Here is a 25,714-nt window from a genome sequence, read left to right on the forward strand (position 1 = left end):
AATGTGTATATATATGTAGATTGCAAGATCACTGCCATCACATAGGTGATGGCTGTGATCTTGCAATCTAAAAATAGAATTATATTTTACTGACCTTACTATTTGTATTTCTATTATTTTTATTATACTTCAGATGTCGCAAGCTTCCTCGTGCTTTGAAAGAATGGCAAGCGTTCCTGGACCTGAAGCAAACCATTGATGATTTCAATGAGTGCTGCCCACTCCTGGAGCACATGTCAAACAAAGCTATGATGTTACGGCATTGGAAGCGAATTGCAGAAACCACGGGGCACAACTTTGATGTGGAAAGTGAAACTTTCAAGCTGAGAAACATAATGGAAGCCTCAATACTGAAATACAAAGAGGAAATTGAGGTAGGTGTTCTATGTTTAAAATATGGAATGATTTTGTAGGATGCACAGTCTTAAGAGAATGATATGAATATCTAATTTTGTTGTTGAATACCATAATATCTTGTCTGGCGCAACAATAAACATTACTGGCATTTCACCCAAATTTACACACTTTTGAGACCTTTAGTTGGAGGTATCTTTAAAAAATTAACATACACAACTTCCTTTCATTATACTTTACAGTTTTTGAAATAGGGCGTGTTGGAAGCCCACCTTTTTTCCATTAATTTTCCAAATATCTTTATAGGAACTTATTTTCATGAACCAATCAGGTTTTTGCAAATTGTAGAATCAACCTGCAGGAAACTTCATTGACAACCTAAAGTTAATTAAACAGGAAAAATATAAATATTTACATATTTACTTGTTTTAAAAAAACGATAAATTATCCCTGACACCATTTAGTCAAAATCTAGAAGCAGCATATTCTGAATTTTGAATTGCATTCTGATCCACAATGCCTAAACATTAAATTTTCCATAATGCACTCCTAACCCTCTTGTGGTCATGAGTTTGACCAATGTCCAGCTAAAAGGTTTTATTGTCACAAAAGTACCTGATCCATAAAGAATAATGTTTAAGAATCAAATCAGATGTTTCTGATTTATCATACTACTATATTTTGAAATAACAATTTCACTGCTGCTTTTTTTGTGAAAGACGTTTTTTTAAAAGAAAGTTACTGGGTAGGTGGGATGGTGACTTGTGCATCAGGACTTCATTGCTCAATGTTATCGCTGGTAAATGGGGATAAGGAAAATTTAGGCTTGACTTTTCCCCTGCAGAATTGCCAGTTATCTGCTGTGTTGCTGTTGGCATGTGGAAGCCAGGCTTCTCACTTCAGGGAGATATTTGGAAGGACATTTCCCAGATGCTGTTGTCTGCACATTAATCCTGGTTTGCAGTAGCAAAAGCCCTGGGATTATGTTATTTCTTCATTAGCCGCAGGTGGTTTGTGGTCTGGACAGACCAGAATGCTAACCTGAAAATATATTTGATAAATATAAAAATTTGAGCAATTTCTAACCTACAGTACAATACCTACAAGCATCAACTATATGTAAAGCCCCATATACACTTAATTGTCATTCTTTTCAAATATATGTTTTTTAAATTGAAAATATAAGCTGAAAACATAATTATGTTTATACATTTTATTATAATACTTGAATAATATTTGATTTCATGATGGTTGTTTCAAACATTTGCATATTGTTTTTATTTAAAATTCCTCACCTACAAGCAAGATCCTTCAGTTAAAACATCATGACAGGAGTTGTCTGTTTTGTTTATTCATTGCAGGATATTTGCATTAGTGCAGTGAAAGAAAAAGACATTGAGCAGAAATTGAAGCAGGTTATAGCAGAATGGGATAGCAAAACATTCACTTTTGCCAGTTTCAAAACACGTGGTGAACTTCTGCTGAGAGGGGACAGTACATCAGAAATCATTACCAGTATGGAGGACAGTTTGATGGTCTTGGGCTCACTGATGAGTAACAGGTTAGCAGGGCACGGACATCTTATTCATAATTTTGTCTCAAATGAGTTGGCTGTCCATTATAAAAACAGATTTTCATGTCTTGATTTAGATGTTTTTTCAAACCGTTACATAATGACCAGGATCTTCTGAAGAGCGGCAGTCATTGTCCAATTGCCACTCCACTCGATCTTTACCCCGCTTCGACGATTCTCCACATTTCTTGCAGGGTCTTCAGAGCCCAGCTTTCCCAGAAATGCGGAACACAACGTTCCTCCAAGAGCTCCTTTACAGCACTGTAGAGTTGGGGTGGCGGACAGGACTGCCCCTTTTATATGGCACTAGCTCCTGTCTGGTGAGAATGTTATTGAACGGGTGAGTGGGTGAATGAGTAAATCGGTAGGGTGGCAGGTTAGTCAGGTGGCAGATGGTGAAGTGGCAGGTGCGTGATTGGGTAGGTGGGCCAGGGAATAGTCAGGCTGGTTGGGAGGAGTAGCTGGTTGATGGGGAGTAGCAGGTTTGGTTGGAGGTGGGGGGTAGTCAGGTGGTCGGGCTGGTAGCATAGGTGGGAAGGGTTGGGTCGAGGGGTGGGGCCAGGGAGTAGTTGGGTGGTTGGGAGGGTTAGTCAGGTTGGATTGCGGGGGTAGTTGGGGTTGAAGGGGAAGTCGGAGGGTCAGTGTGAGTGGTTGGGGTGTCAGTTCTGGAGTTACGCATGTGTTAGACTAGTTTTAATCTGTCTAGCATTTCCTGGGTAACTATCCAGGCAAGTACATCGGAACTGTCTGAAGTCTCCAACTCTAACTCAGAATTGGAGACATTTGCAGAGAGTCCTGGGGAGCAAGGGAATTGCCCATCGGAAGTTGAAATTTCCCTGCCTGTTCCCACTATGTCAGTGCTTCCGGGCTTCCACAGGGTCCTGGTGCGCATCTTGGGTCATGTGTCTGGTCTCCAATGGTCTGGAGAATGGAAGATTTGCGCCATTGTATGTTAATCCTTGTCTTTTAATATGCATATTTTGAAAGATTGTTGATAAAATGGATGTCGTAGGATTGGGGCAATTGTACAAATGTAGTTCCTTTTGATGCATTCCTTTTGATTGTGTTGTGCTTTGTTTTATGTCAGGTATAATACCCCTTTCAAGACACAGATTCAGAAATGGGTCCATAATCTATCTAACACGACTGATATTGTTGAAAACTGGATGACTGTACAGAACCTATGGATTTATTTGGAAGCTGTTTTTGTAGGTGGAGACATTGCTAAGCAGCTCCCAAAGGTATGGAAATGGTTGGATGAAGTTTTGCTTTAATAAAATCGATCAGGTTCCCTAGGTTGGAACAAAATCCCAGGCTTTCTCTTGTCAGAATGAAATTCCACTTTCTTTGGAAGCTGGGTGTCAAAGAACCTTAGCTGGTTTATTTGTGATGACGAGAATATTATGTAGGGATGTGGAAATGGCAGAATTACTAAACCTTTATTTTACGATTGATTTTTTCACTGTTTTTGACTACAGGAAGCCAAACGTTTTTCAAACATTGACAAATCTTGGGTGAAGATCATGACTCGGGCACATGAGACTCCGAATGTAGTGCACTGCTGTGTGGGTGATGAAACCATGGGGCAGCTTTTACCACATTTACTAGAACAGTTGGAAATCTGTCAGAAGTCTTTGACTGGGTAAGACTTTAACCCAAAGAGCTGCTGTTAGCTGCACTGGCATAGGCAGATCTGTTTCAGTCAAACTGATTGGGGTCAGATTTTGAATTTTGAAATCCGACTCAGTTCTTTAAAATGTGCTTAGTTTAGTTAATTTTTTGTTTGGAACCTTGTGAATGTAGCTTAATTTTTGAGTCCATAGTTTAGTTTTTGCAATGTTATCTGTAAAATGAGTTTCTTTAAATTTAAAATGTTAAGCAATAGAAATACATTGTACTGCAAAACATTTCTATTAGTTTTCTCTAGTTGAACTAAAGCCTCATAACTATTCATTTTAATCTTCATATTATGAGAAGCAGAAGTTAAATGTTATGGTTGGCCTTGTCTACCTGTCCTTATCTTGCATGTTCATCTCCCTATTGAACACTGATTCTTCTTTTGTATTTTTGAAATCTTGAAATGTCGTACTGCTAGACGCTGAATTTCATTTTAAAAGAGATGTGCTGTGTGTAGTCATGAACATCCAGCTTGTGACAACTAACGTTGGTGCAGAATTCCTCTGGGTGATAGTGCGAAGCAATGCTATAGTCTCAGACACCTGTTATGCAACCTGCAAGAAAGTCAGTTTCATTGCATTGAATATCAGGTGGGATGTACAATAGGCAATCAATGTGATACCATCCATTTGAGCTACTGTCAAAGATGAATTTCTGCTCCATTCCCACTTTACCTGATTTTAATAAAACTGCCAAATTTTAATGAGGTTGGGCACATTTGTAAATTGTCTGTAATTTTACATCGGAATAGCCATTATAACTTTGTTTAAGCTTTTAATCAAATCACAACTTGTACAATGTAGTCAATGGGATCCCTGCAGAAATCCAAATACTGCAAAGTTTGGGACACCTGCAGTGATGCTAGGAGGGTCCGTCTTGTATGGTTGTACGCCATTTGACCTTCTACGAGGTTGGATGTGAATTCTCATTATTTTTACTTTGTTTATCTTGTTGTATTCCAGGTACCTCGAAAAGAAACGGCTGTCTTTTCCCCGGTTCTTTTTTGTATCTGACCCAGCACTTCTCGAAATTCTTGGTCAGGCTTCAGATTCTCACACTATTCAGGCACACCTGTTGAATGTTTTTGATAACCTCAAAACTGCCCACTTCCATGATCGGGTAAGGTAAAGAACAAGGGAGTTAGTTGATTCATGCTTTTTATCTTCAATATTTAAAAAGTTGAGTTTAATACCCCATTTTATTTGAACTAGCACAATAGAGGGCAGATTTTTCTTTTATTTTGCTTCAGCACAAATGATCACCTGAGCAGTGCATAAAGGAAAATCGAGCAAGGGAGACAACTGGTGTTTAATGGAACCTGCTAAATTTCTGTCCATTCATTCAAATGAACTGAAAATCGAGCCGCCTGAAGCAAACATGTGCAGCCAGTGCCTCCGAAAATTGAACCCTATATCACGACTGAAAAATGGGAAATCTGCCCCAGGGCAAGAGCAAAACTCCAGTGATCAACACAAATTGAAATTAATAATTGAATTCATTAGATTACAGAGCTGCTGAGAACAATTATTTTGATTGGAAGTTATGTTGCAATCCCCTTAGACACCAATAACTTTTAAAAAGATATTTGAATTCCCGTGACTGACGGAAAAGATCACACAAGATTTCAAGTTTTAAGACTTTTACTATAATAAACAAACTTAAAGCAACATTGTAAGGAACTTATAGTTTAAACTACAGAAAAGATCCCAAATGTGACTTCTAACATGACCAACAATCCCACACCACAGTTAACTTTACTATGTCCCTCAAGTGGACACTTTATCCTCAGGAGCAGTCCAAAGTTATTCTCTGCTCCCAATGGCCTGCTACCTTTTACCTATATGAGCTGGGTAACTTCTAATCCCTGAACTGACTTTCACTGTGAGGGTTACCCTGGAAATTCCTGCCTCTAGCCAAAGCTAGGTAAATCTTCCAGCCTTGTTTAAATCCTAACAAATTTGGTCTTTTCAATCTGAGCATGAGGTCCCATTTGCCTTCTGCATGGTGAACAATAAAGACAGCATTTTTTCCGCTTCAGGTGCAGGACTGGTTGCCACCATCTCTCTGCTGTCTTTCTCTCTCAGAATCCTGCAGACCCCCCTATCATTGAGTTTCAGGGATATCTTAGAAAATCCTGCAAGCCAATACTACAATGGCTTGCTATGGACTCTTCCCCCCCCCTCAAAGTCCAGCTCCATGGCAACGTAAATTGCATGGGCCTTGTATCGAGGTAGAAATGCTAATTTTCTATTCTTTAGACTCTCCAACTTTATTCTATCTTAGATTTAAATAGACAATTTAAAGTATGACCAATTAGAAAAGCTAACATTCATAACATCTCCCTATGAGACTTGCGGACTAAGGGCCAGACTTTTGCTCCCAAGATGGGTAGCTTGAGTCAGGAAATTTTCATGGTCAATGCACTGCCTCAGGAAACGTGCCCCAAATGTACCCCAATATTTGCCCTGGGGTTAGGGGGATGTGGGTGCAGGATGGTGTTGGGCTCGCTGTCCCCAGATGTAGATCTGAATTGTTTTGTTAAATATTGGGCCCACAAGCCCTCACCTCTCATGCCCCATCATCCAATTATCATGCCCTATCCCTGTCAACTCATATCCACCACCAACTGCCCCCCCATTGTAACTGCTAGAACAGATTTTTTCGATTCTTGCTGACTCAGGCAAGCTTTTTTTCAAATTTTTAAAGGACTGGTGATTTAAATAGCTTTCCAGCTTGACAGTTCTACATAGCTTATCTATTCTTCAACTTTGTAACCCCCACACTGCAGGATAAAGCCATTGCCATAGCGAAAAAAGGGTCTGTTTGAGCTCAGCACGGAGTTCTAATGGCCCTGCTGAGTTCGGGTTTCCCTCATGTGTGAGTCATGCCTCACCCCTTTCCCCTACCAGTGAAAATGGGTCCTGTCAGAAATGGGGAGAGTGATGGTCTGGGCCCCTTCCGCCATTTTTAAAGTTCTGTGGCGCCTCCATGACTGTGAAAATCTGGCCCTAATAATCCACCCACAGTCATTACAGATGCTCATGCCATTGTGAACATTTTGTACCTTCTTCCCAGTAAAACAACTTTAGGCCCTCCCTTTAACCTTCAACAGCCAAGCCACCCAAGCTTCTTGTCAGGAAGAATTCAGAATAAGTCACATGACCCCCTTTATTCCTCCATTTTACCCTAAGTTAAAGAGACAGCCCCAAGTTGCCATTATCTTATAAACTTTGTATTTGTAACAGTTAATACTGTAATATGGGTATATAACAACTAGGAGACATCACAGAGTTACTATATGTACATTAACAGGTATATGACCGTATTTTGGCTATTTCTTCACGTGAGGGCGAAGTTATTGAATTGGATAAGCCTGTCATGGCAGAAGGAAATGTAGAAGTCTGGCTAAATGCTTTACTTGTGGAATCTCAAAAATCACTCCATCTGATCATTCGTTCTGCATCTATGAGCATTCAGGACAGCACCTTCCAACTTGTTGAGTTTCTTAATTATTATCCAGCACAGGTATGTCTCTGATTGAAAGATTACAATATGCTCTTGATTTATTCGCAGAAACCTCAATATTTTATGCCAAGCTCATTTCATTGTGAAGAAGACGATTTTGTTGGAATTTCATCTTCTTTCAATCTCTGTAAAATTACCCTTTGAAAAATAACAATTAGTTTTTATTTTATGAGGATGCAGTGAGTTACAGTTTACCTGTTGTTTGTTTTCTTTCACAATCCTTCTCTTAAGATGTAGCTAGAAATATTTTAAGATAAATTCTTAATATACAATTGCTTCACAAACTTGTTTAATTTAAGGTGCTGGCTGTGCTGGAAATTGGATCTTTTCTATGGCCAGAATTTTTCCCTCATTGGGCGGGGGTGGTCGGGAAGCCGAATGCTGCCCGTGATCAGCTCCGCTCCGCGATTTCCCGTGGACGGGCCAATTAAGGCCCGACCTGCATGGATCGCGAGCGACAGCACTCAGCGCTACCTGTGCGGGCGTGGGGGGTGGGGAGGAGGGAGAACTGAGCCTGGTGTGGGGTTCGCGCATGTGAGTGAAAGAGCACTTCTATCTCCCTGAGGCATGGAGCTGCCTTAGAGAGATTGAAGCGCTTTTTAAAAAAATTAAGGGCAATAAAAATTTAATAAAACATGTCCCCTCATGTGACTGTCACATGAGATGGGACATGTTTTTAATCTCAAAATAAAGTTTTTATTTAATGTGTGTTAGCTTTAGGAAACCTCATCCCGCTTATGGATGAAGTTTCCTAGAAAATGTAAAGGCCGCTTGGCCTTTTTGCCTGCCCGCCAACCGTTAGGTTGGACGGGCAACGTAAATTTCAAGTTAATTACCTTGTTAATGGCCTTAATAGGCCTTTCAATTATCAGCGGGCATGCAACCGACTTTGGCACGTGCTCGCCAAACTAAATATCATGCGAGTGCGCGATGCGTCCCGACGTCATATTACGCTCAGGCGTATCAGGCACGCACTCGCACGTCAAATGTAAACTTCTGGACTATATCGCATCCCATGACAGAATCAATCTTTTATGCACTAAAGGCGGATTTCACTCAAAATAAAAATGAGAGCCTAATGGGTCAGACTTATTTATTTAAATGAAAAATATCAGAAGTAAATTTGCTGAAACGTGGCATTTTTTCACTTGATTACAGAATTTTTATATCCAGACCTCAATGTTCAACATGAAACAGACTTTTCTTTAAAACATACTCAATTTCAGATTGTTTCAAACTTCACTTTTACTTTTAAAAGGTCGGATTACTTGGAATTCAAATGATCTGGACAAGGGATTCAGAGGAAGCATTAACGAATGCCAAGTATGACCGAAAAGTGATGCAAAAGACCAATCAATCGTTCTTAGACTTGCTCAATACCCTAATCAGCATGACAACAAAAGACTTGAGTGCAGTGGACCGTGTGAAATATGAGACTCTTATCACTATCCATGTGCACCAGCGAGATATCTTTGACGACCTGGTAAGAATTAAAGATGAATAGCTTGTCTCTTTATTAAAGCAGAATAAAGGAATTATTTGACTGATGGAAAGTTTTGAAAAAAAGGTTTGAAACCTCACATATTGTTTGGTGAGACATTGACCGTGATATTGCAATAAAGTATAATGATAACAAAGATACCCAGTCTAATTATTTTTTATTATTCTGTTTTAGAACAAGCAAAATTTAATGTGGACAGGTGTCTTTATTTGTTGAACAAAAAGACTGAACATAGCTTTAAAAAATTTTGAAGAAGAAAATTTGGAGAAAGTTAATACTTATAACTCCTAAGCACAACTTCTAACCTATAAAGACAATATTTGATGGAATACAAAATATTTTTGCCTCTGTATATTTTTACCATTACCATACATGTTTTGTTTGCCACTAGGATTATTCAATGATTCCAATATCATGTTTTTCACCACTATGATAAATTTGGTTAAAGACTGCGTAAGACTTTTTGAGAGAATGTTACTTTCAGTGCAAGTACATCCTAATCTCCTACAGGCCAGGCTTGTTTTCCCTGTGGGTAGGACTACACAACAGGTCATTCAATTCCTCAAACCTGTTCTGCTGTTCAGTCAAATCACAGGAGATCTGTACCCCAACTCCATTTGGCCTGCCCTTCACCCATGCCTAACGCAACCTTACTTAGCAAAAATCTATTGATCTCAATCGTGAGAATCTTAATTGAGCCAGCGTGCACAACTTGTTAGGTTGGGGATGGAAAGTAATGCTTTTGGTCTTCCCAATATTTTTTCATACAGGTAGCCAAAATATTGGGAAGACCAAAAGCATTACTTTCCATCCCCAACACAAATTCTGTTCCCAAGCCACTGACTCCATTCCTCTCTGAGGCTAAAACAGACTGCTTGCAACCCTGGTGCCATATTGGTACCTCTGCTCATCTGCTGCTGAAACCCCCATCCATGCCTTTGTTACCTCTAGGTTTGACATTCCAACACGCTCTTGGCCAGCTTCTCACGTTCTACCCTCTGTAAACCTAAGGTTATCCAAAACCATGCTGCAAGTGTCCTAACTCGCACCTGTTCATCCATCACCACAGTACTTGCTGAACTACATTGGCACTAGGTTTAGCCATGCCTCAGTTTTAAAATCCTCATTCTTGTTTTCAAATCCCTCCAAGTCTTTCCTCTCCCTATATCTGTAATTTCTTCCAGCCCCACTTCTTTCAATTCTGGATTCTTGAGCATCCCCAATTTTAATCGTTGCACCATTGACAGCTGTGCCTTCAGCTGGCAAAGCCCTACATACTGACATTTCCTCCCTGAACCTTTCTTCCTTTAAGATGCTCATTAAGACCTAATTCTAATATACCCTTATATGGCTTGGTGTCATATTTAGTTTAATAACGCTGCTGTGAAGCACAGTGTTTACTATGTTAAAGGTGCTTTATAAATACAAGTTGTTGTTGCATTTCCTGATCATTCAAGTTAAACTAGATGTACAAAGCCATCATTTCCTCTTTTCAAATTAAGCTGAATAACTGAGGTCAGCATGAGATAATTGTGGTCTGTAAACAATGTGAAAACTTTGTTTTGTAGTGTCGCTTGCACATTAAAAGTCGTACAGATTTTGAATGGCTGAAACAATGCAGATTTTACTTCAATGAGGACTTAGATAGGATGCTAATCAACATTACAGATGTTCGATTCACGTATCAGAATGAGTTCCTGGGTTGCACAGACAGATTGGTCATAACGCCCCTTACCGACAGGTGAGGAGACTGAAGAGCTGAGCGCGTGTGTGTTTTTTAAAAAATTTATTATTTATTCACATAAAGATATGCATAGATTCTGTCATTTCTCCATATGTTCCCCTAATTCTGCTGCATTTCCAGCAGGCTTCACGTGGCCGCGACCAGAGGCCCGTCAGCAGCGTAGGCCTGATTCCCAGCAGTCCTCTGTGTGCCTGGGACCTTGGCTGTCACAGCCGTGACAGCTGCTTTGGCATGCCTGTGCTGTGCTCACCAGAATATGGTCCCGATTACAAATTCTACCCCTTCGCCACCTGGGTGGGTGTAGCTGAGCTGGTGGAGGGTGCAGGAGTGGCAGATGATGGTTCATCCTCTGGGTCACTGGTGTCATCGTGCCCAGAGGTGGAGTTTTCGGTCTCCAGTGGCTGAGGCCTGGTTCTGAATTGTGGGCACCTGTAAAGGAGAACAAAATGAAACATATTAAATTTACTCAGAGCTCTATGAGTGCAGCACAATTCTTCATGTGGTCCCAAGTGCTCATTATGGCAGCAATAGGTTGGATGCGCTATCACTCTGCTGCCTTGCCACTCCAGCCCCTGTATCAGCAATAGATCAGCCTCCCTCTTCCTTGAGCAATCTGGAGGGCTTCTTCCCCAGCAGGGGTGAGCACTCAAGGTCAGGCATCACTCCACCTGCCTTTGCCCTTTCCTTTTGACCATGAGTCTGCAAGTCCTGCAGGAGAAAGTAGAGATTTAGTTACTAGATAAATGCTAACTGACTCCATTGTCTGTACAGATCCCCATCATACATACTGGACTGCTGATGTGTTAGTTTGTATCCAATCACTCAAGCAAACTGTCACAGCTTTGGTCTCAAATGCCATGCAATCCTAAGGCTGATCATGCATTCACTTGACTATCCTAGCTGCATGCTTGCACAAATACATGCCCACAAGGGACAATCCCATGCCAATGTGCCAATTTAATTTTTTTAAAAAATTCATTTATGGGATTTGGGTATCGCTGGCTAGGCCAGCATTTATTGCCCATCCCTAATTGCCCTTGAGAAGGTGATGGTGAGCTGCCTTCTTGAACCGTTACAGTCCTTGTGGTATAGGTACACCCACAGTGCTGTTAAGAAGGGAGTTCCAGGATTTTGACCCAGTGACAGTGAAGGAACGGCAATATATTTCCAAGTCAGGATGGTGAGTGACTTGGAGGGGAACTTCCAGATCGTGGTGTTCCCATGTATCTGCTCCCCTTGTCCTTCTAGATGATAGTGGTCATGGGTTTGGAAGGTGCTGCCTAAGGAGCCCTGGGGAGTTTCTGCAGTGCATCTTGTAGACGGTACACACTGCTGCCACTGTTCGTCAGTGTGGGAGGGAGTGAATGTTTGTGGAAAGGGTGCCAATCAAGTGGTCTTCTTTGTCTTGGATGATAAGCTTTTTGAGTGTTGTTGGAGCTGCACTCTTCCAGGCAAATAGAGAGTATTCCACACTCCTGACATGTGTCTTGTAGATGGTGGACAGGCTTTGGGGAATCAGGAGGTGAGTTACTTGGTCCAGGATTCCCAACCTCTGACCTGCTCTTGTAGCCACAATATTTATGTTGGTTACCGAATTCAGTTTCTGGTCAACAGTAACCCCTAGGATGTTGATAGTGGGGGATTCAGCGATGATAATGCTGTTAAATGTCAAGGGGCAACAGTTAGATTCTTTCTTGTTGGAGATGGTCATTGCCTGGCACTTGTGTGGCATGAATGTTACTTGTCACTTGTCAACCCAAGCCTGCATATTGTCCAGGCCTTGCTGCATTTGGACATGGACTGCTTCAGTATCTGAGGAATTGCAAATGGTGCTGAACATTGTGCAATCATCAATGAACATCCCCACAACTGATATGATGGAAGGAAGGTCATTGATGAAGCAGGCAGGCAGATTGAAGGAAGTCATTGATCCTTCTCCTGTACTGCAGCCATGATCTTGGGAAAACCTTGTCATCGTTTTCAATTTTAAACCTTAACCCGATGACATGATCAGATAACTTCTGACAGGCCCATGTCGCTGCTAATGCTTCTTTCTCAATTGTTGAGAAATACCTTTTCTCCGTGTCCATGAGAGATCTTGAAACATAATAAACTAGTCATCTTTGTCCATCTTTTTGAACTTTAAACAGCACTGCATCCAAGCCTGTAGATGATGCATCTGCTGCTACAATTGTTGGCAGTTCTGGGTCATAGCCCGCTAAAATTTGTGGTGAAATTAGCAGATTCTTGGTTTTGTCAAAAGTATTTTTGCTGGTCCATGTTCCAACGCCACTGTTGACCTTGTCTCAATAGCTGGTTCATTAATTTCTGCCAAGTTTGGTAGGAACATGTCTTTTTGATTTGACCATCCCAAGGAATCTGTAATTCTGTGATGTTTTTAGGCTGTGGGAACTCTCTAATCACCTTGGTGTTCTGTGGATTGAAAGTAATTTCCAAAGCTTGCACAATGTTGGTTAAAAATTTTATCATATGCTTTGTAAATTCACACGTCGTTTATTGTTGAACCTGCTTCTTGTAGAACTTTGATGATTGCTCTCACTCGACAGTTATGTTCTTCCCTTGATGAATCGTGTACGAGATTGTCATCCATATGGCATATTACTGCGTCCATGCCTTCCAGGGGGATGAGACATCATTCTTTGGGATATCTGGGGTGCAAAAGTAATTTTGAATGTTAATCTGCTAAGACAATAATGACTAATTGGGGTGATAAAAGTAGTTAGCAATCTGGATTCTTTGTCCAGAGGCAGCTACCAAAAGCCATAGTTAGCATCCAATTTTGTGAAGAGGATGCTTTTGCTAACTTAGAGAGACTTTCACCCACAAATGCCATTGGGTGGATCTTGCGCTCTACTGACATGTTTAGTTTAGTCAAGTCCACACAGGATCTAATTGAACCTTTAGGCTATGGTACTGTGACCATTCCAGAACACCACTTTGCCAGTGTGGTTACTGGAGAGAGAACTCTTTGTTCTAACACGTATTCAGTCTTGCTCTTGATTTTATCTAAGGGTGGGTGAGGGACCCTCCTCGCCGTGGAGAGACATATAGGCTTAGCATCTCCTTTTTCATCCCCCTTTTTCTATCCTTTATTCTCCAACCACTGCCCCCTCCCTCCATCCTCAAAAGGGCCATCTGTTTCTTGTTCCATGTTGTTCTTTCACACAATGCTGGCCTTTGTTCTACCATTAACACATTCTGCTTTCCTACCTTTATACCACTATCAGCACCTTCTTTATCGCTTACCACTACCATTAACACTCCATTTGTCTTTTTGTCCATGACATCTTTGTCAGTCTCCTCTTAGCCCCCACCTAATGCTGGCCTTCTATCCCGCTTCACGTGCTCCACCCCCATTAAACAGTATAAATTTGATCACATTTCCACTTCTCTTTGGCTCTGAAGAAGGGTCATATGGACTTGAAACATTAACTCTGTTTCTCTCTCCACAGATGCTGTCAGACCTGCTGAGCTTTTCCAGCATTTTCTGTTTGTTGACATGCTTGGAGTCAGGCCTCTAGCTTATCTGCCCACTCAAGCAACGCAGAGGTCTGAAAGTGCCACCAAATGCTCCAGAGCTTTTCACTCCTTGGGCATAGATTGCAAACTAGTGAGTTTTAGTGAACTGCAAAACAATTGGACGACTGGGCATGTTGATCAGTCTCCTTACTAGAACTGGCCATGGAGCAGTCACTGGTGGAGGCACTCACAGCCCATCCCAATGTCATCATTCAGGTTTGGACCAGTCTACCCCATGGTTCAAGGTAACAGCGCAGCCTTTCAGTGCAGGTTAGGAGAATGTCCGTGCCTGAGCTGAGAGCACATCACACAGTCCAGTGGCTGAAGCTGCCGCCAACCAGTGGGGCGGAGGTGGGTAGCGTTTCGGGCAGCCATGCAGCACACTAAATTTTGGCCATCCAAGTGACCAGCACTCTCCGGGATGCATTAAGGGGCCTTCAGACTTAACCAACAGAGGTTCTTAGGACACTAATGCTAGCCCATGCATCTCTCTCTCCCATCCTACAGGAGGAGTACATCAGGAGCATGGAGCCTGGTGACCTAGCTGTATGCCTCATAGTGTACAGAGAGCGGAGACAATGGAGAAGAGTGCGATGGAGGTGCCTGGCTACGCAAAGGCAGGAGCAGCACCCTCAGGCAGAAGAGGCAGCTAGGGCTCCTGCACTCGCTGCTGAAAAGCCACAGCGAGCTGTCGCTAGTTGGCACCTAGCTAGACCAAGGGTCTGTAGATGCTGCCTTTCATTCCTTTAGATGACCAAGAAGGCGCTGTGTCACCAAAGACTGTGCATGTTTAGGGAACTGCCACCTGCTGCAGGATTTGGCGCCACAGGGCCATGGAGGACATCCACTGCCAGTGGCTGTGAAAGTGACTGCTATCACTCAATTTCTATGCCAGTGTCTCCTTTCAGGGCTGCACAGGTGACTTCTGTGGGATATCACAAGCCTCCACCCACAAAGTTCACGGTCACAGATGCCATCTTCGCAAAGTCACACAACTTTATGCATTTAGCCTGGGACCAGGAAAGCCAGGATGCAACAGGGATTGGATTTGCCCAGATCTTGGGTTTCCCACAGGTTCAGAATGTCATTTACTGCACTTATGTGGCTCTCAGATCTCCGTGGCAACAAGTGGTCAACTGTGTCAACCGCAAGGGCTTCAGCCTGCTGAATGTTCAGCAGGTATGTGACCACATCAACCGCATCCTGCAGGTCTGCCCATGGCTCCCAGGAAGCGTCCATGACTCCTACATTCTCAGTAGGTCTCAGATCCCTGATGTCTTCCAGGGTCCACAGAGGCAGCAAGGTTGGCTCCTCAGGGAGAAGAGCTACCCACAGAGGCCGTGGCTGATGACACCCGTGCGGTGACCTCAGGCTGCAGCAGACAGAAGGTACAATGAGGCTCATGCTGCAACTCGCAACTTGGTGGAGCAGACCATCGGGATGCTGAGGATGAGGTTCTGGTACTTGGACTGGTCTGGTGGAGCCCTGCAATACATTCCGCAGAGGGTGTCACACATCGTCATCATCTGCTGTGCCCTTTGCAACCTGGCGCTGCAATGGGGAGAGGAGCTGGCTGAGGAGGAGCTGGAGGTCTCCTCTGATGAGGAGGACATTGACGAAAATGAGGGTGAGGATGTCATCAAAGGCTAGGATGATGGCGATGAGGCCTTCACATTTGCCAAATGAGGCAGGCATGCTCGGCAGACCCTCATCGCAGCTAGGTTCGCAGAGGATGATGATGACATGCAGCGAGGACAATCCATGGATCCTCACAATGCATCTGTGAACATTTGACACCAGTTTGGCTGATAGCAGCATACATACCTTCTGTGATAATGCTCCTGTCATGAAGCCCATGCAGTGGAGACCCTAATGGTTGCTCGATTGCAGGAGGATGATGACGGCATACAGTGAGGATACTCCAAAGATTTCACATAGCCTCTGAGAATGTCTGATTCCTTTCTGGCCAAGGGCAGCTCACTCACACTCTGATCAGTGTCATAACATGGAATTGCAGCTGTAAAACTTTAAATGCACCTGACCCATTCAAGAGTGCAGCGTCTCTGGTCACAGATGCTGAAGAAATGAGGGGTCAGCCCCAGCTTAAAGGCACTGAGAGCACACAGAGAGAATGATGGAACTCTGTGACGCCTGCCTACAACATTCTGGCAGCAAGGACAAGCACCATCGAGGTGCAGGCGTCTCTAATGTGCCAAGTGAGTGTAAGGCTGGATCATTATTTGGTCTGCAGGATACACACTGCGCAGGGAAGAGGCCCTGGACTGAGACACCTGCCTTTATCTTGTGCAGAAACTGAGGTTTCACATCTGAGTGACACGAACACTGCTTATCATAACAAGGAGCCATGGGCAAGGAGCCATTCTTGGGAGTTTATTTACAGTAGGGAACACTATGTACAATTGATTAACACCCGTGCCCAGGCTGTTCAACTACGTCTTCTTCACCCTCTTCACCCTGCCGCTATGTCTGGTGCGCCCCCTACATTCACAGCAGAGATGCAGACAGCCTGCTGACTGTGATGCCCTGTCTGTGATGACCTTGATTGGTGTCCTCTGGAGGGCCAGGACCTGGAGGGTTCAGGCTTGCTTTCAGGGTCTTGCTGGCAGTGGTACCCTCCTTGGCTTATTGAGCTGGAGCTGCTGGGGTCACAGGAAGAGGGGATTCAGATGGGCTGGACACTCCCGGAGTCACCTGGGCTGATGACCCCGGAGTGTGCACTTGCTGATCCTCCTCCCCTTGGGTGCCTGAGGGCCTGTGGCTGACTCCTTGAGAAGAAAGGGAAGCTGGAATGAGATTGTGCTGCCTCGCACCTGTCTCACGTTGACACTGTTGGAGGCCAACTATGGCATCAGCGATGGAGTTCAGCCCACGCAGCAGTGCAGGACCAATGTCCTGGACCATGGCGGCTGCCATCCTACCAGTGTTGACCTTGGTGCATTGGCATGCCGGCGCTATCACCTCAGACTGAACGTGGATGGATTCCTCCATCATGCCTTACAATCTGAAGAGTGCAGTGGGCATCCTTTCCTGATGTTCTCGGGCTTGCCTTTGCAGCTCCAGCAATTGAGTTATGACCGTATCCAGAGGCTCATCATCTGACTCAGACTCGGCAGATTTTTGGCCTCCAGCAGTTCTCCGAGTACCAGGACCTGGGACGATCGTGCCACTGACTGTTGTGGATCAGACAGTGCAATGTGCTCACCAGATGGTGACCCTGAGTGTGAAGCTGGACCATCACTTTGGTTTAAAGGTGAATGTTTGACTCCAGTCTGGCTGATGGCAAACCCTCTGTGATAAGGCTCCAGTCATGGAGATGCAGCCAACTAGAACTAGGTCCTACCGAGGTACGTGTCTCTGCGCTGATGGAGGGTATGGGTGAGTGCTGTGACGGTTCTTCAGTTGGGATTTCAGCAGATTCCTGTTCTGAGGTGTCTTCAGGGCTTGAGTCGAAGACCTGGGTCGTGGGCCCCCTCGGCTGTTTCCCAGATGTGCCTGCGAAAGTAAAGGGAGATAATTAGTGCATGGCAGTGGCCTGTGAAACAGGACACATCACTCACAGCATGGTTGTCTGATGGATGTTGCACTGCTGGATCCTCACTTGGCAGAGCATTGCCGATCTCACCATCAGCACAGGAATGGTCCAGATCTTCGCCGGCCAGCTGGTTGGCTCTATTTCCACAGTCTGTCAGAACCTTGATGTTGTGCAATCCTCCACCAGTCAGTGACCCCTCCCACTTGTGTGCCAGCTTGTCCTGCATGACTACAGATAGAGTGTAAGCCGGATGCCTGCCAGGCCAGATGAGAAGGATGCCTGGCATGTGTGGGTGGTGAATGGTGCCATGGACAGGATGAGGACCTGAAGGTGTGTGTGAGAGAGTGAATAGTGATATCTCTTGAACTGGCAGTGAGTGAGATCCCTGTAAATGTGTGATGGGTTTGTAAGTGTTTGATTTGAGAGTGATGAGAAGAGCGACTTACTGTGGCAGAACAGAGGAGATCATTCATCCTGTTTCGGCACTGGGTGGATGTCCTCTTTTGCAGGGCGTTGGCACTAACCACAGCTGCCACCACCTCCCAAGCTGGATTGGTCATTTTGCTGTCCCTTCTGCTGCTAGAGCTGGGGTAGAGGACATTACAGCGGGCCTCCATGGCATCCAAAAGGCATTCCAGGGACACGTCATCGAATCTGTGGGGGGACTGCACTCTCCTCGCCTTTTAGGGCAATTCTGTGCGAAAACATTTAGAGGTGTGTGCACAGACGCATTTTAAACCATGGCATCTGGTGTGAGGAAGTGGAGAGGTGATGACATGACGGGTGAATGAGAGCCCGCCCACCGTTGAAACGGCATGTTTCCCGATAATGCTTGATTAATGAGACAGGATTGGGATGGTACAGTGTGAAAAGCGTCATTGCAACTGGAAGGTTCTTTTCCTGTCTGCTACCGCACTTAGTGCAAATCTGGGATGATTCCACCACTTGTCTTGCTATTACATCATCTGTATTAGCCCCTAGAGCATAGCGTAAAGCACTGACTTGGTGCTTTTGTTCCTTCTTATGCAAGCTCTATGGTATCTGGAGAATCTCTTTCTCCAATTATTCCAGTGTTGAGCCTGTTGGAAGCCTTCAGCGCGTCAGAAAGGTTCTGGGAGTGGTAATGTAGACCCCATGCTTATCCTAAGCTCTGGATCTGTTGCTGCTTCAGTAGTTTGGCTTGTAGATTATGATCTGCACTTACTGCTGTCTGAACTCTGGGTCTGTGTGTCAGCTTGCATCTGCTGCACCTACGATGCTTCTTTCTTTGGTGAGTCTTCAATTTCTTTTCTTCTTGTACTTTTCCCAAGGACTTGCAGTCTTTCAGTCTGCTGTATTCATTTGTAGTTTTTCTGGGCCTTTTATACTCTGTCTGCTGCCACCATGTTTTGTCTTGAATTCAGGGTCAAGATGGAGTTTATTTAGGATTTGCCAGTTTCCCTATGAAAGCTACTTTGGTCTGTAATTCGTAAAAAACATTCTTGTTTATTTACAGATAACTCTACACGACTTTGTACATCTACTTCCCTCCAGATCTGTTACTTAATCATATGACATTGCATCATAGTTATATCAGTAATTACATCAGCATCAGTCACTCCTGATGTTAACCCCTTACTCTACAAATTCCTTGTGCACATAGCTTCATGACTGCTTTTCACTGGAGTAAGTGGATAATCCTCATCTGAGTTTTATCCAATGGTGGCGATCATTTGTTTAAGGCACAATTTTAATTGAGTTTTTAATGTGCTTTTTAGAAGACCACCCATTTCTACTCCATAACATCACCAAACTTCACCCATCTCAGCTCATCTGCTGATGAAACCCTCATTCATGACTTTGTTACCTCTAGACTTAACTATTCCAATGCACTTCTGGCTGGTCTCCCACATTCTACGCTCTGTAAACTTGAGCTCATCCAAAATTCTGCTGCCTATTTCTTAACTCGTCCCTGTGTTCAATGACCTACAGTGGCTCCCAATTTAAAATGCTTTTTAAAAAAATTCTTATCTTTGTTTTCAAATCCCTCTGCAGTCTCGTCCTTCCCTTTCTCTGTAATCTCCTCCAGCCTTTCAACCCTCTGAGATAGCTGCGCTCCCGTAGTTCTGGACTCTTGAGCATCCTTGATTTTAATCACTCCACCTTTGGTTGCTGCCCCTTCAGTTGCCTAGTTCCTAAGCTCTGGAACTGTATCCCTACACGTCTCTACCCCTCTACCTTTCTTCCTTCCTTTTAGACACTCCTTAAAACCTACTTTGACCAAGCTTTTGGGTATCTGACCAAATATTTCCTTAAGTGGCTTGGTGCCATGCTTTGCTTTGTAATGCTCCTGGGAAGAGCGTGGAGGTGTTTTATTTTGTTAAAGGTGCTATATAAATAAAAATTGTTGTGCTGACAGTCCAATCAGTCTTCCCTCTTCCATACTTCATACAAAATAATTGGTACCATTGAGTATAAGCCACCAAAAATCTTGGGAATAATTTTAAGCTTCACCATTTGGCGCAGAGGATCATCTGCCCTTTGGTAGAAGCCAACTGATTATCGTTCCATTGATGTCAATAGAATGAGATGTTAGGGTTCCCTAAAGGATGATGATCTGCCCAGGTTGCAAATGTGAAAATGATTCCCTTTGTGAGGCATCGTAAAACCTCATTTGTCAGTATGTAAAGTGTAAAATAATAATCACATTGACTTAATGCATGATCTGAGCAACGTGCTCCCACCATGGTGTCATAGAGCAAGTTCATGCTGCTAGCAATCCTTTTATTAAGTTATATTTTCCTTTCTTTGCACTCATCAAGGAGAATTTTTTTGTGTATTCATCATATACTTGGGAAAGTTGTGTACTTCCAGTCTTAGCAGTTAGGTTCAAATACCACTCAGTCAAGTATAACAGAGCCAGAAACTCCTTTTAATCTGTCTGGACAAGGTATGCCAGCCACACTCTGAATGTGAGTTGAGATTTGTATTTAAGTAGCACTTTAGCTGCCCCTCAGCAATATTGCATGCCATACCAAGAATAGCTTTTATACATGCTTATTGTTATGTAAGCAAGTGAAATATACATTTTGCACACAATAGGATTCCATAAATAGCAATGCAATGAATGTCCTTTTAGCCCTTTTTATGGGTGGTTGAGGGAGCACAGTTGTACAGAACACTTTCAATAGTTTCATAGAACTTTTAACATCCACTTGAACATCCATCTGGAAGATGCACCTCTATTGGTGCAACACTCCCTCAACGTTCCACTAAATTGTCACACAAGATCATTTACTCAAGTCCTGATCTGGGACTGGATCCCACAATTTTCTGGCTCTGAGGTGAAATTGGCAAGTTGCTCAATTGGTATGCTTCTTGCCTCTGATGCAGGAGATTGAACATTTAGCATTCAACAAGCTGATTATTTATTTAAACAAAATATGATCACATACATTATTCTGTTTATCTCAGATGTTACATCACTCTAGCTCAGGCACTTGGAATGAACATGGGAGGAGCTCCTGCAGGACCAGCAGGGACAGGAAAGACTGAAACTACCAAAGACATGGGGAGGTGCCTTGGAAAGTACGTGGTGGTATTTAACTGCTCAGATCAAATGGACTTCAGAGGACTTGGGAGAATTTTTAAAGGTGACCAGTTTAGAGAATTGCTACAGTATTAATACTAGCTTTGTTTAGCTTTGTCTACTTAAATTGAAGAAAACATTGGCAAATTTTACAATTTTAAATGCACTCAATTTTTCTGATAGTATGTTAAGAGAATTATTCCATATTTTTCTCTGTATTGCCTTCTTTGTCTCCCTGTATAATACAGACACTATTTACAGTGAAGAAGGTAAGCATGTGATGTTTCTCTGTAAGGCCTCTGGTCATGTATTTCTCAACAAAAACAGAAATACCAGGAAAAACTCAGCAGGTCTGGCAGCATCGGCAGAGAAGAACAAAGTTGACGTTTCGAGTCCTCATGACCCTTCATCAGAACTAAGTAAAAATAGGAGAGGGGTGAAATATAAACTAGTTTAAAGTGGGGGGGGTGGGGGGGCGGCGGGGGGGGGGGGGGGGGGGGGGGGGCGGTGGTGGTGGTGGGGGGCGGTGGTGGTGGTGGGGGGCGGTTGTAGGGACAAGCAGACAGTGATAGGAGCAGATAATCAAAAGATGTCACAGACAAAAGAACAAAGAGGTGTTGAAGGTGGTGGTATTATCTAAAAGAATGTGCTAATTAGGAATGGATGGCAGGACATGCAAGGTACAGATAGCTCTAGTTGGGGTGGGGTGAAATAAGATTAACAGGGCATAAAAGGTATAGATTTAAAAATAATGGAAATAGGTGGGAAAAGAAAAATCTATATATCTATATATATGTTTTTCTCAAATTGACCTCTAGATGGTGTACAAGCAACTAACTTCTGCTTAGATGAACATCACAAAGCTTCGTCTGTCATATAAACCTTTTTATAACCCCACCTAGCCATTGTTTAGCTTTATCACTGCTGCAGTCTATATTTCTGTTCACTTTTAAGGGTTAATTTGGTTGATTTTATAATGCAGATGACTTTTTGATGGTGTAGTATTCTTTGATAGGTTAAAATGCTGTGAATCTAACTATATTTTAGCACAAAATACTACCGTAACCTTCAAATAGTCAAATGCATGTTCTAGCAATCTCTGCACAGTAAGTAGATAACATTCATTTTGAAATATATTATTCCTGTGTAGAAGAAAATAGTTAGTGTTACACATGTTTTATGTTAGGGTAATATTATACAAGGGCAGAATTTTCTGGCTGGCCGGGGGTGGGGCAGCGGGAGTGGGCAGGCGCGGACCTGATTGCTGCCCGTGATCAGGTCTGCGCCGCCATTTTACGCGGGCAGGCCAATTAAGGCCCGCCCAGCGTGAATCGCGGCTCCCGAGGACCTAAGCAGTGGGCGGGCAGCAGTGGGACGGCAATGACTGCCTGGTCCAATGGCGACCCTGCAGCCAGTTTTAAAAACCTGTTTTAAAAAGCTGCTGCAGCCTTTCAAAGGCTGTGAATCATGGCCAGCGGCAGGGCTCCCCAGAGCGCTACTGGTGAGCAGGCCAGGCAGGAGAGTAGGGCAGGGGGGCACAGGGCCCCTTGTTTCTCCAATGATTGTCTTGCTGCCCTCCTCCAGGAGATGGCGGGAGGTCCTCGTACCCCAGGACATGAGGAAGAGGCCCCCCCCCCCCCAACATTACCAAAGGTGCCTGGGAGGAGGTGGTGGAGGTGGTGAGCTCCCACAACGTGGTGTGGTGCACCTGGATCCAGAGCTGCAAGCGCTTCAACGACTTGTTGCATTCAGGAAGGGTGAGTACCATGTTGGCATTGGTCACTTAACCCAACAGGTGGACTTCCCCACTAGCGCCACTACCTCCCCTTAAGTCTGAGTGTGGTGACTGCATTGAATCATTGATGGTATGTGTCCCTCGCTGGGTGGGCCAGCAGATGTTGCCCATGCCGAGGTCACCCTGAGAGGATGGTGAAGAGATGGGTTCTGCCCCCGCAGCATGTGGTACACTGAGACCCACATGACTGTTTTGGGGACCACCTGGAGGAGCTGCACCTAGGCGCAGTGCTGGAACTCAAGGACATGTCAAAGTCAGGGTGATAACATGCTGGGAGGGGAGCTTCAAGGTGGCAGGGCAACAATCGATCTGTTGCCCTCTCAGCTCCACGCACTTGCGCCTCCTTGCTATGGAAGGTTAGACCGTGTGGTGCCTAATATGATGTCAGCAGCATTTGGCCATGGGGGTGGGGCAAAGGGTGGGAGGAATGGGCCTAGCATCTTTGAGTGTTCAGCAGCAGCAGGGTGAGAAGACAATGGAGCCCTGATATGTCCCACTCTGGTTGGGGTGGGCCGTCCGTGAAGAGAATCCAGGTACAAGTAGCACTAATCAATGCTCTTCTCTCCTTTTCAGGAGAAGAACCATAGAACCATACAGCACAGAAAACAGACCATTCGGCCCTTCTAGTCTGTGCCGAAATATTATTCCGCTAGTCCTATTGACCTGCACCTAGTCCATAACCCTCCAGACCTCTCCCATCCATGTATCTATGTAATTTATTCTTAAAACTTAAGAGTGAGCCCGCATTTACCACATCAGATGGTAGCTCATTCCACTCTCTCACCACTCTCTGAGTGAAGAAGTTCCCCCTAATGGTCCCCCTAAACCTTTCCCCTTTCACCCTAAAGCCATGTCCTCTCGTGTTTATTTCTCCTAATCTAAGTGGAAAGATCCTACTCGTGTTTACTCTGTCTATACCCCTCATAATTTTGTAAGCTTCTATCATATCTCCCCTCATTCTTCTACGCTCCAAGGAATAAAGTCCTAACCTGTTTAATCTTTCCCTGTAACTCAACTCCTTATGACCCGGCAAGAGTGCACAGAATGCCGCTGAGTGGGTGAGGACTGGTGCCGGCCCGGCACAGTTAGCGTTTCTCAGCCGCTTCGAGCAGGAGGCCCTAGTTTTGGAGAGGCGCCATGCGCCCAGGTCCACCAGTGTCAGTGAGGCTGGGGTGCCACAGGCAGGTATGTTTGCCCAGCGATGAGGTCACCATTGTTCTTCCAGCAGCCATGGCAGTGCTGAATGTTCAGTGATTGAAGTTTGCAACATGGTTTGGCCAGGGGACAGGGGTGCACATTGACATTGTCTCCACATTAACTGATCCAATGTCCTTGTTCTTCCTTTCAGCATCAGTGGAGCAGGGCCGGGAGGAGGTGCAGCAGAGGCCCCCCTCTCACACCTGAGTGAACTGAAGTCTCACCAGTGTCACACCATCTCTGCCCGACAGGCACCAGCGTAGATATTAGCACCTCGGTGGGAATTACAACATTGGCTAGTGCCCCGGGGCACAGCGATGAGGGCACTTCACAGTCACTGGAGGAGATGGCAGAGACAGAGTGCCCATGGCGCCAGCAGTCAGAGGACTGCAGGGGACCTGGCACATGCTCAGTCGGTGCCTGATGATGTGCCTCTGGAGTAGTCCGCAACGCAACAAGCGCAGGAAATGCTGCTGGGTGTGCGGGAGCACCTGGCGGAGATACATGAGGCTATGCTTAGCTTGGTATCCGTGGTGGAGGAGTCCACACGGATTATCGCTGAAGCAATGAGCCTCAAGTCTAAGCGCCATGCATCCTCCACGGTGAGAGTGGTGTCTCTCTTGGAGAGGCTACTCCAGAAGACCTGTCAAGGCTTCCTGTGGATGCGCTCAGACCAGCAAATCCTCACATCGGCATTGACCTCAGCTGGTCAGTGCTAGTGTGGGGAGATGGCCTGGGCACCAAGATTCCCAGCTCGGTGCCCATCCATCCACGGTGAGCAGGGAGGTCCAAAGCGACCTCTTGTCAGCACAGCAGCTGCCTGTCGTCTCTGCGGGCTCCTGTCAGGTCACTCCAGATGAGGGCGGCCGCTCCTCCGCCCCTCTGACAGTGACCGTTGCATCCAGTGAGGCTGCGACAATTGGGGAGATGCCAGCTGTGGAACTGGCCACTCCCTCCCAGGCGGGGCCAGCACAGGCTCCACGGTCCAGAGGACGACCGCCAAGGTCATCGAGGCCAACAGGACAGCAGAGTCAGCAGGCTGTCTCGGATGCCATTCCCAGCGAGAGGTCAGCACCAAGACGTATCACATGGAAACTTAAACATAAGGCACCTTAGGTTTATCACTGGTGCTTTTGTGTTGGCCCACAATGAAGTCTTTACGAGTTGGTGTGATTTTTAAACACCTTTTTCATTTTGTTTCATTAAATTTCTTTGGTTGCAATATTAAATTCAGACATGTCACCATGGCTGAGGATGCCTCTTTTCTTCTGCAGGTGGTTGGATTCCAATAATGTAATGAGTATTTTATGGGACATTCAGCTTTATTAATTATTTGAGGACCTTAGTTAATGTTCCTAACCAGGCAGATTTCGCACTTAGGTCTCGAATATGGACAGCCCAAGCTTTCCTGGAGGTCCATATGTGGCGTGTCAGCTGAAGGTTTGTTGGATTAAAACCTCCCGGATGTCCCTGCCTCCATGGAGAATGCCTGGGTCAGCGCCTACCCCCTCAGCATTTCCCTGTGCATGTTTATCCTCCGACTCGCTGCTGGACTTCACTTGTGCAGCCGTAGCCACTGTCTTCATCGTCTACAGCATCCCCTCTTTCCAGCGCAAGATTGTGGAGAGTGCAGCATGCAACCACTATCACCAAGACACGATCTGGGGGGTACTGGAGTGCACCCCCT

At 44.7% G+C, this 25,714-nt stretch overlaps 1 protein-coding gene across 1 annotated transcript in view; it reads left to right on the forward strand.

Annotated features, from left to right (window-relative positions):
- Positions 1–25,714, forward strand: part of dnah5 (dynein, axonemal, heavy chain 5) — a 428,506-nt gene that overhangs the window by 124,196 nt on the left and 278,596 nt on the right. Inside the window, exons 28-36 of the mRNA XM_041183995.1 lie at positions 134–374; positions 1,716–1,915; positions 3,015–3,168; positions 3,406–3,569; positions 4,567–4,723; positions 6,917–7,129; positions 8,388–8,612; positions 10,199–10,371; positions 20,921–21,099. Of these exons, the coding sequence (XP_041039929.1) occupies positions 134–374; positions 1,716–1,915; positions 3,015–3,168; positions 3,406–3,569; positions 4,567–4,723; positions 6,917–7,129; positions 8,388–8,612; positions 10,199–10,371; positions 20,921–21,099 (1,706 nt within the window). The remainder of the gene's footprint in view (positions 1–133; positions 375–1,715; positions 1,916–3,014; positions 3,169–3,405; positions 3,570–4,566; positions 4,724–6,916; positions 7,130–8,387; positions 8,613–10,198; positions 10,372–20,920; positions 21,100–25,714) is intronic.

Source organism: Carcharodon carcharias, chromosome 3 (assembly GCF_017639515.1).
Source record: "Carcharodon carcharias isolate sCarCar2 chromosome 3, sCarCar2.pri, whole genome shotgun sequence".
NCBI classification, from domain to species: Eukaryota; Metazoa; Chordata; class Chondrichthyes; order Lamniformes; family Lamnidae; genus Carcharodon; species Carcharodon carcharias.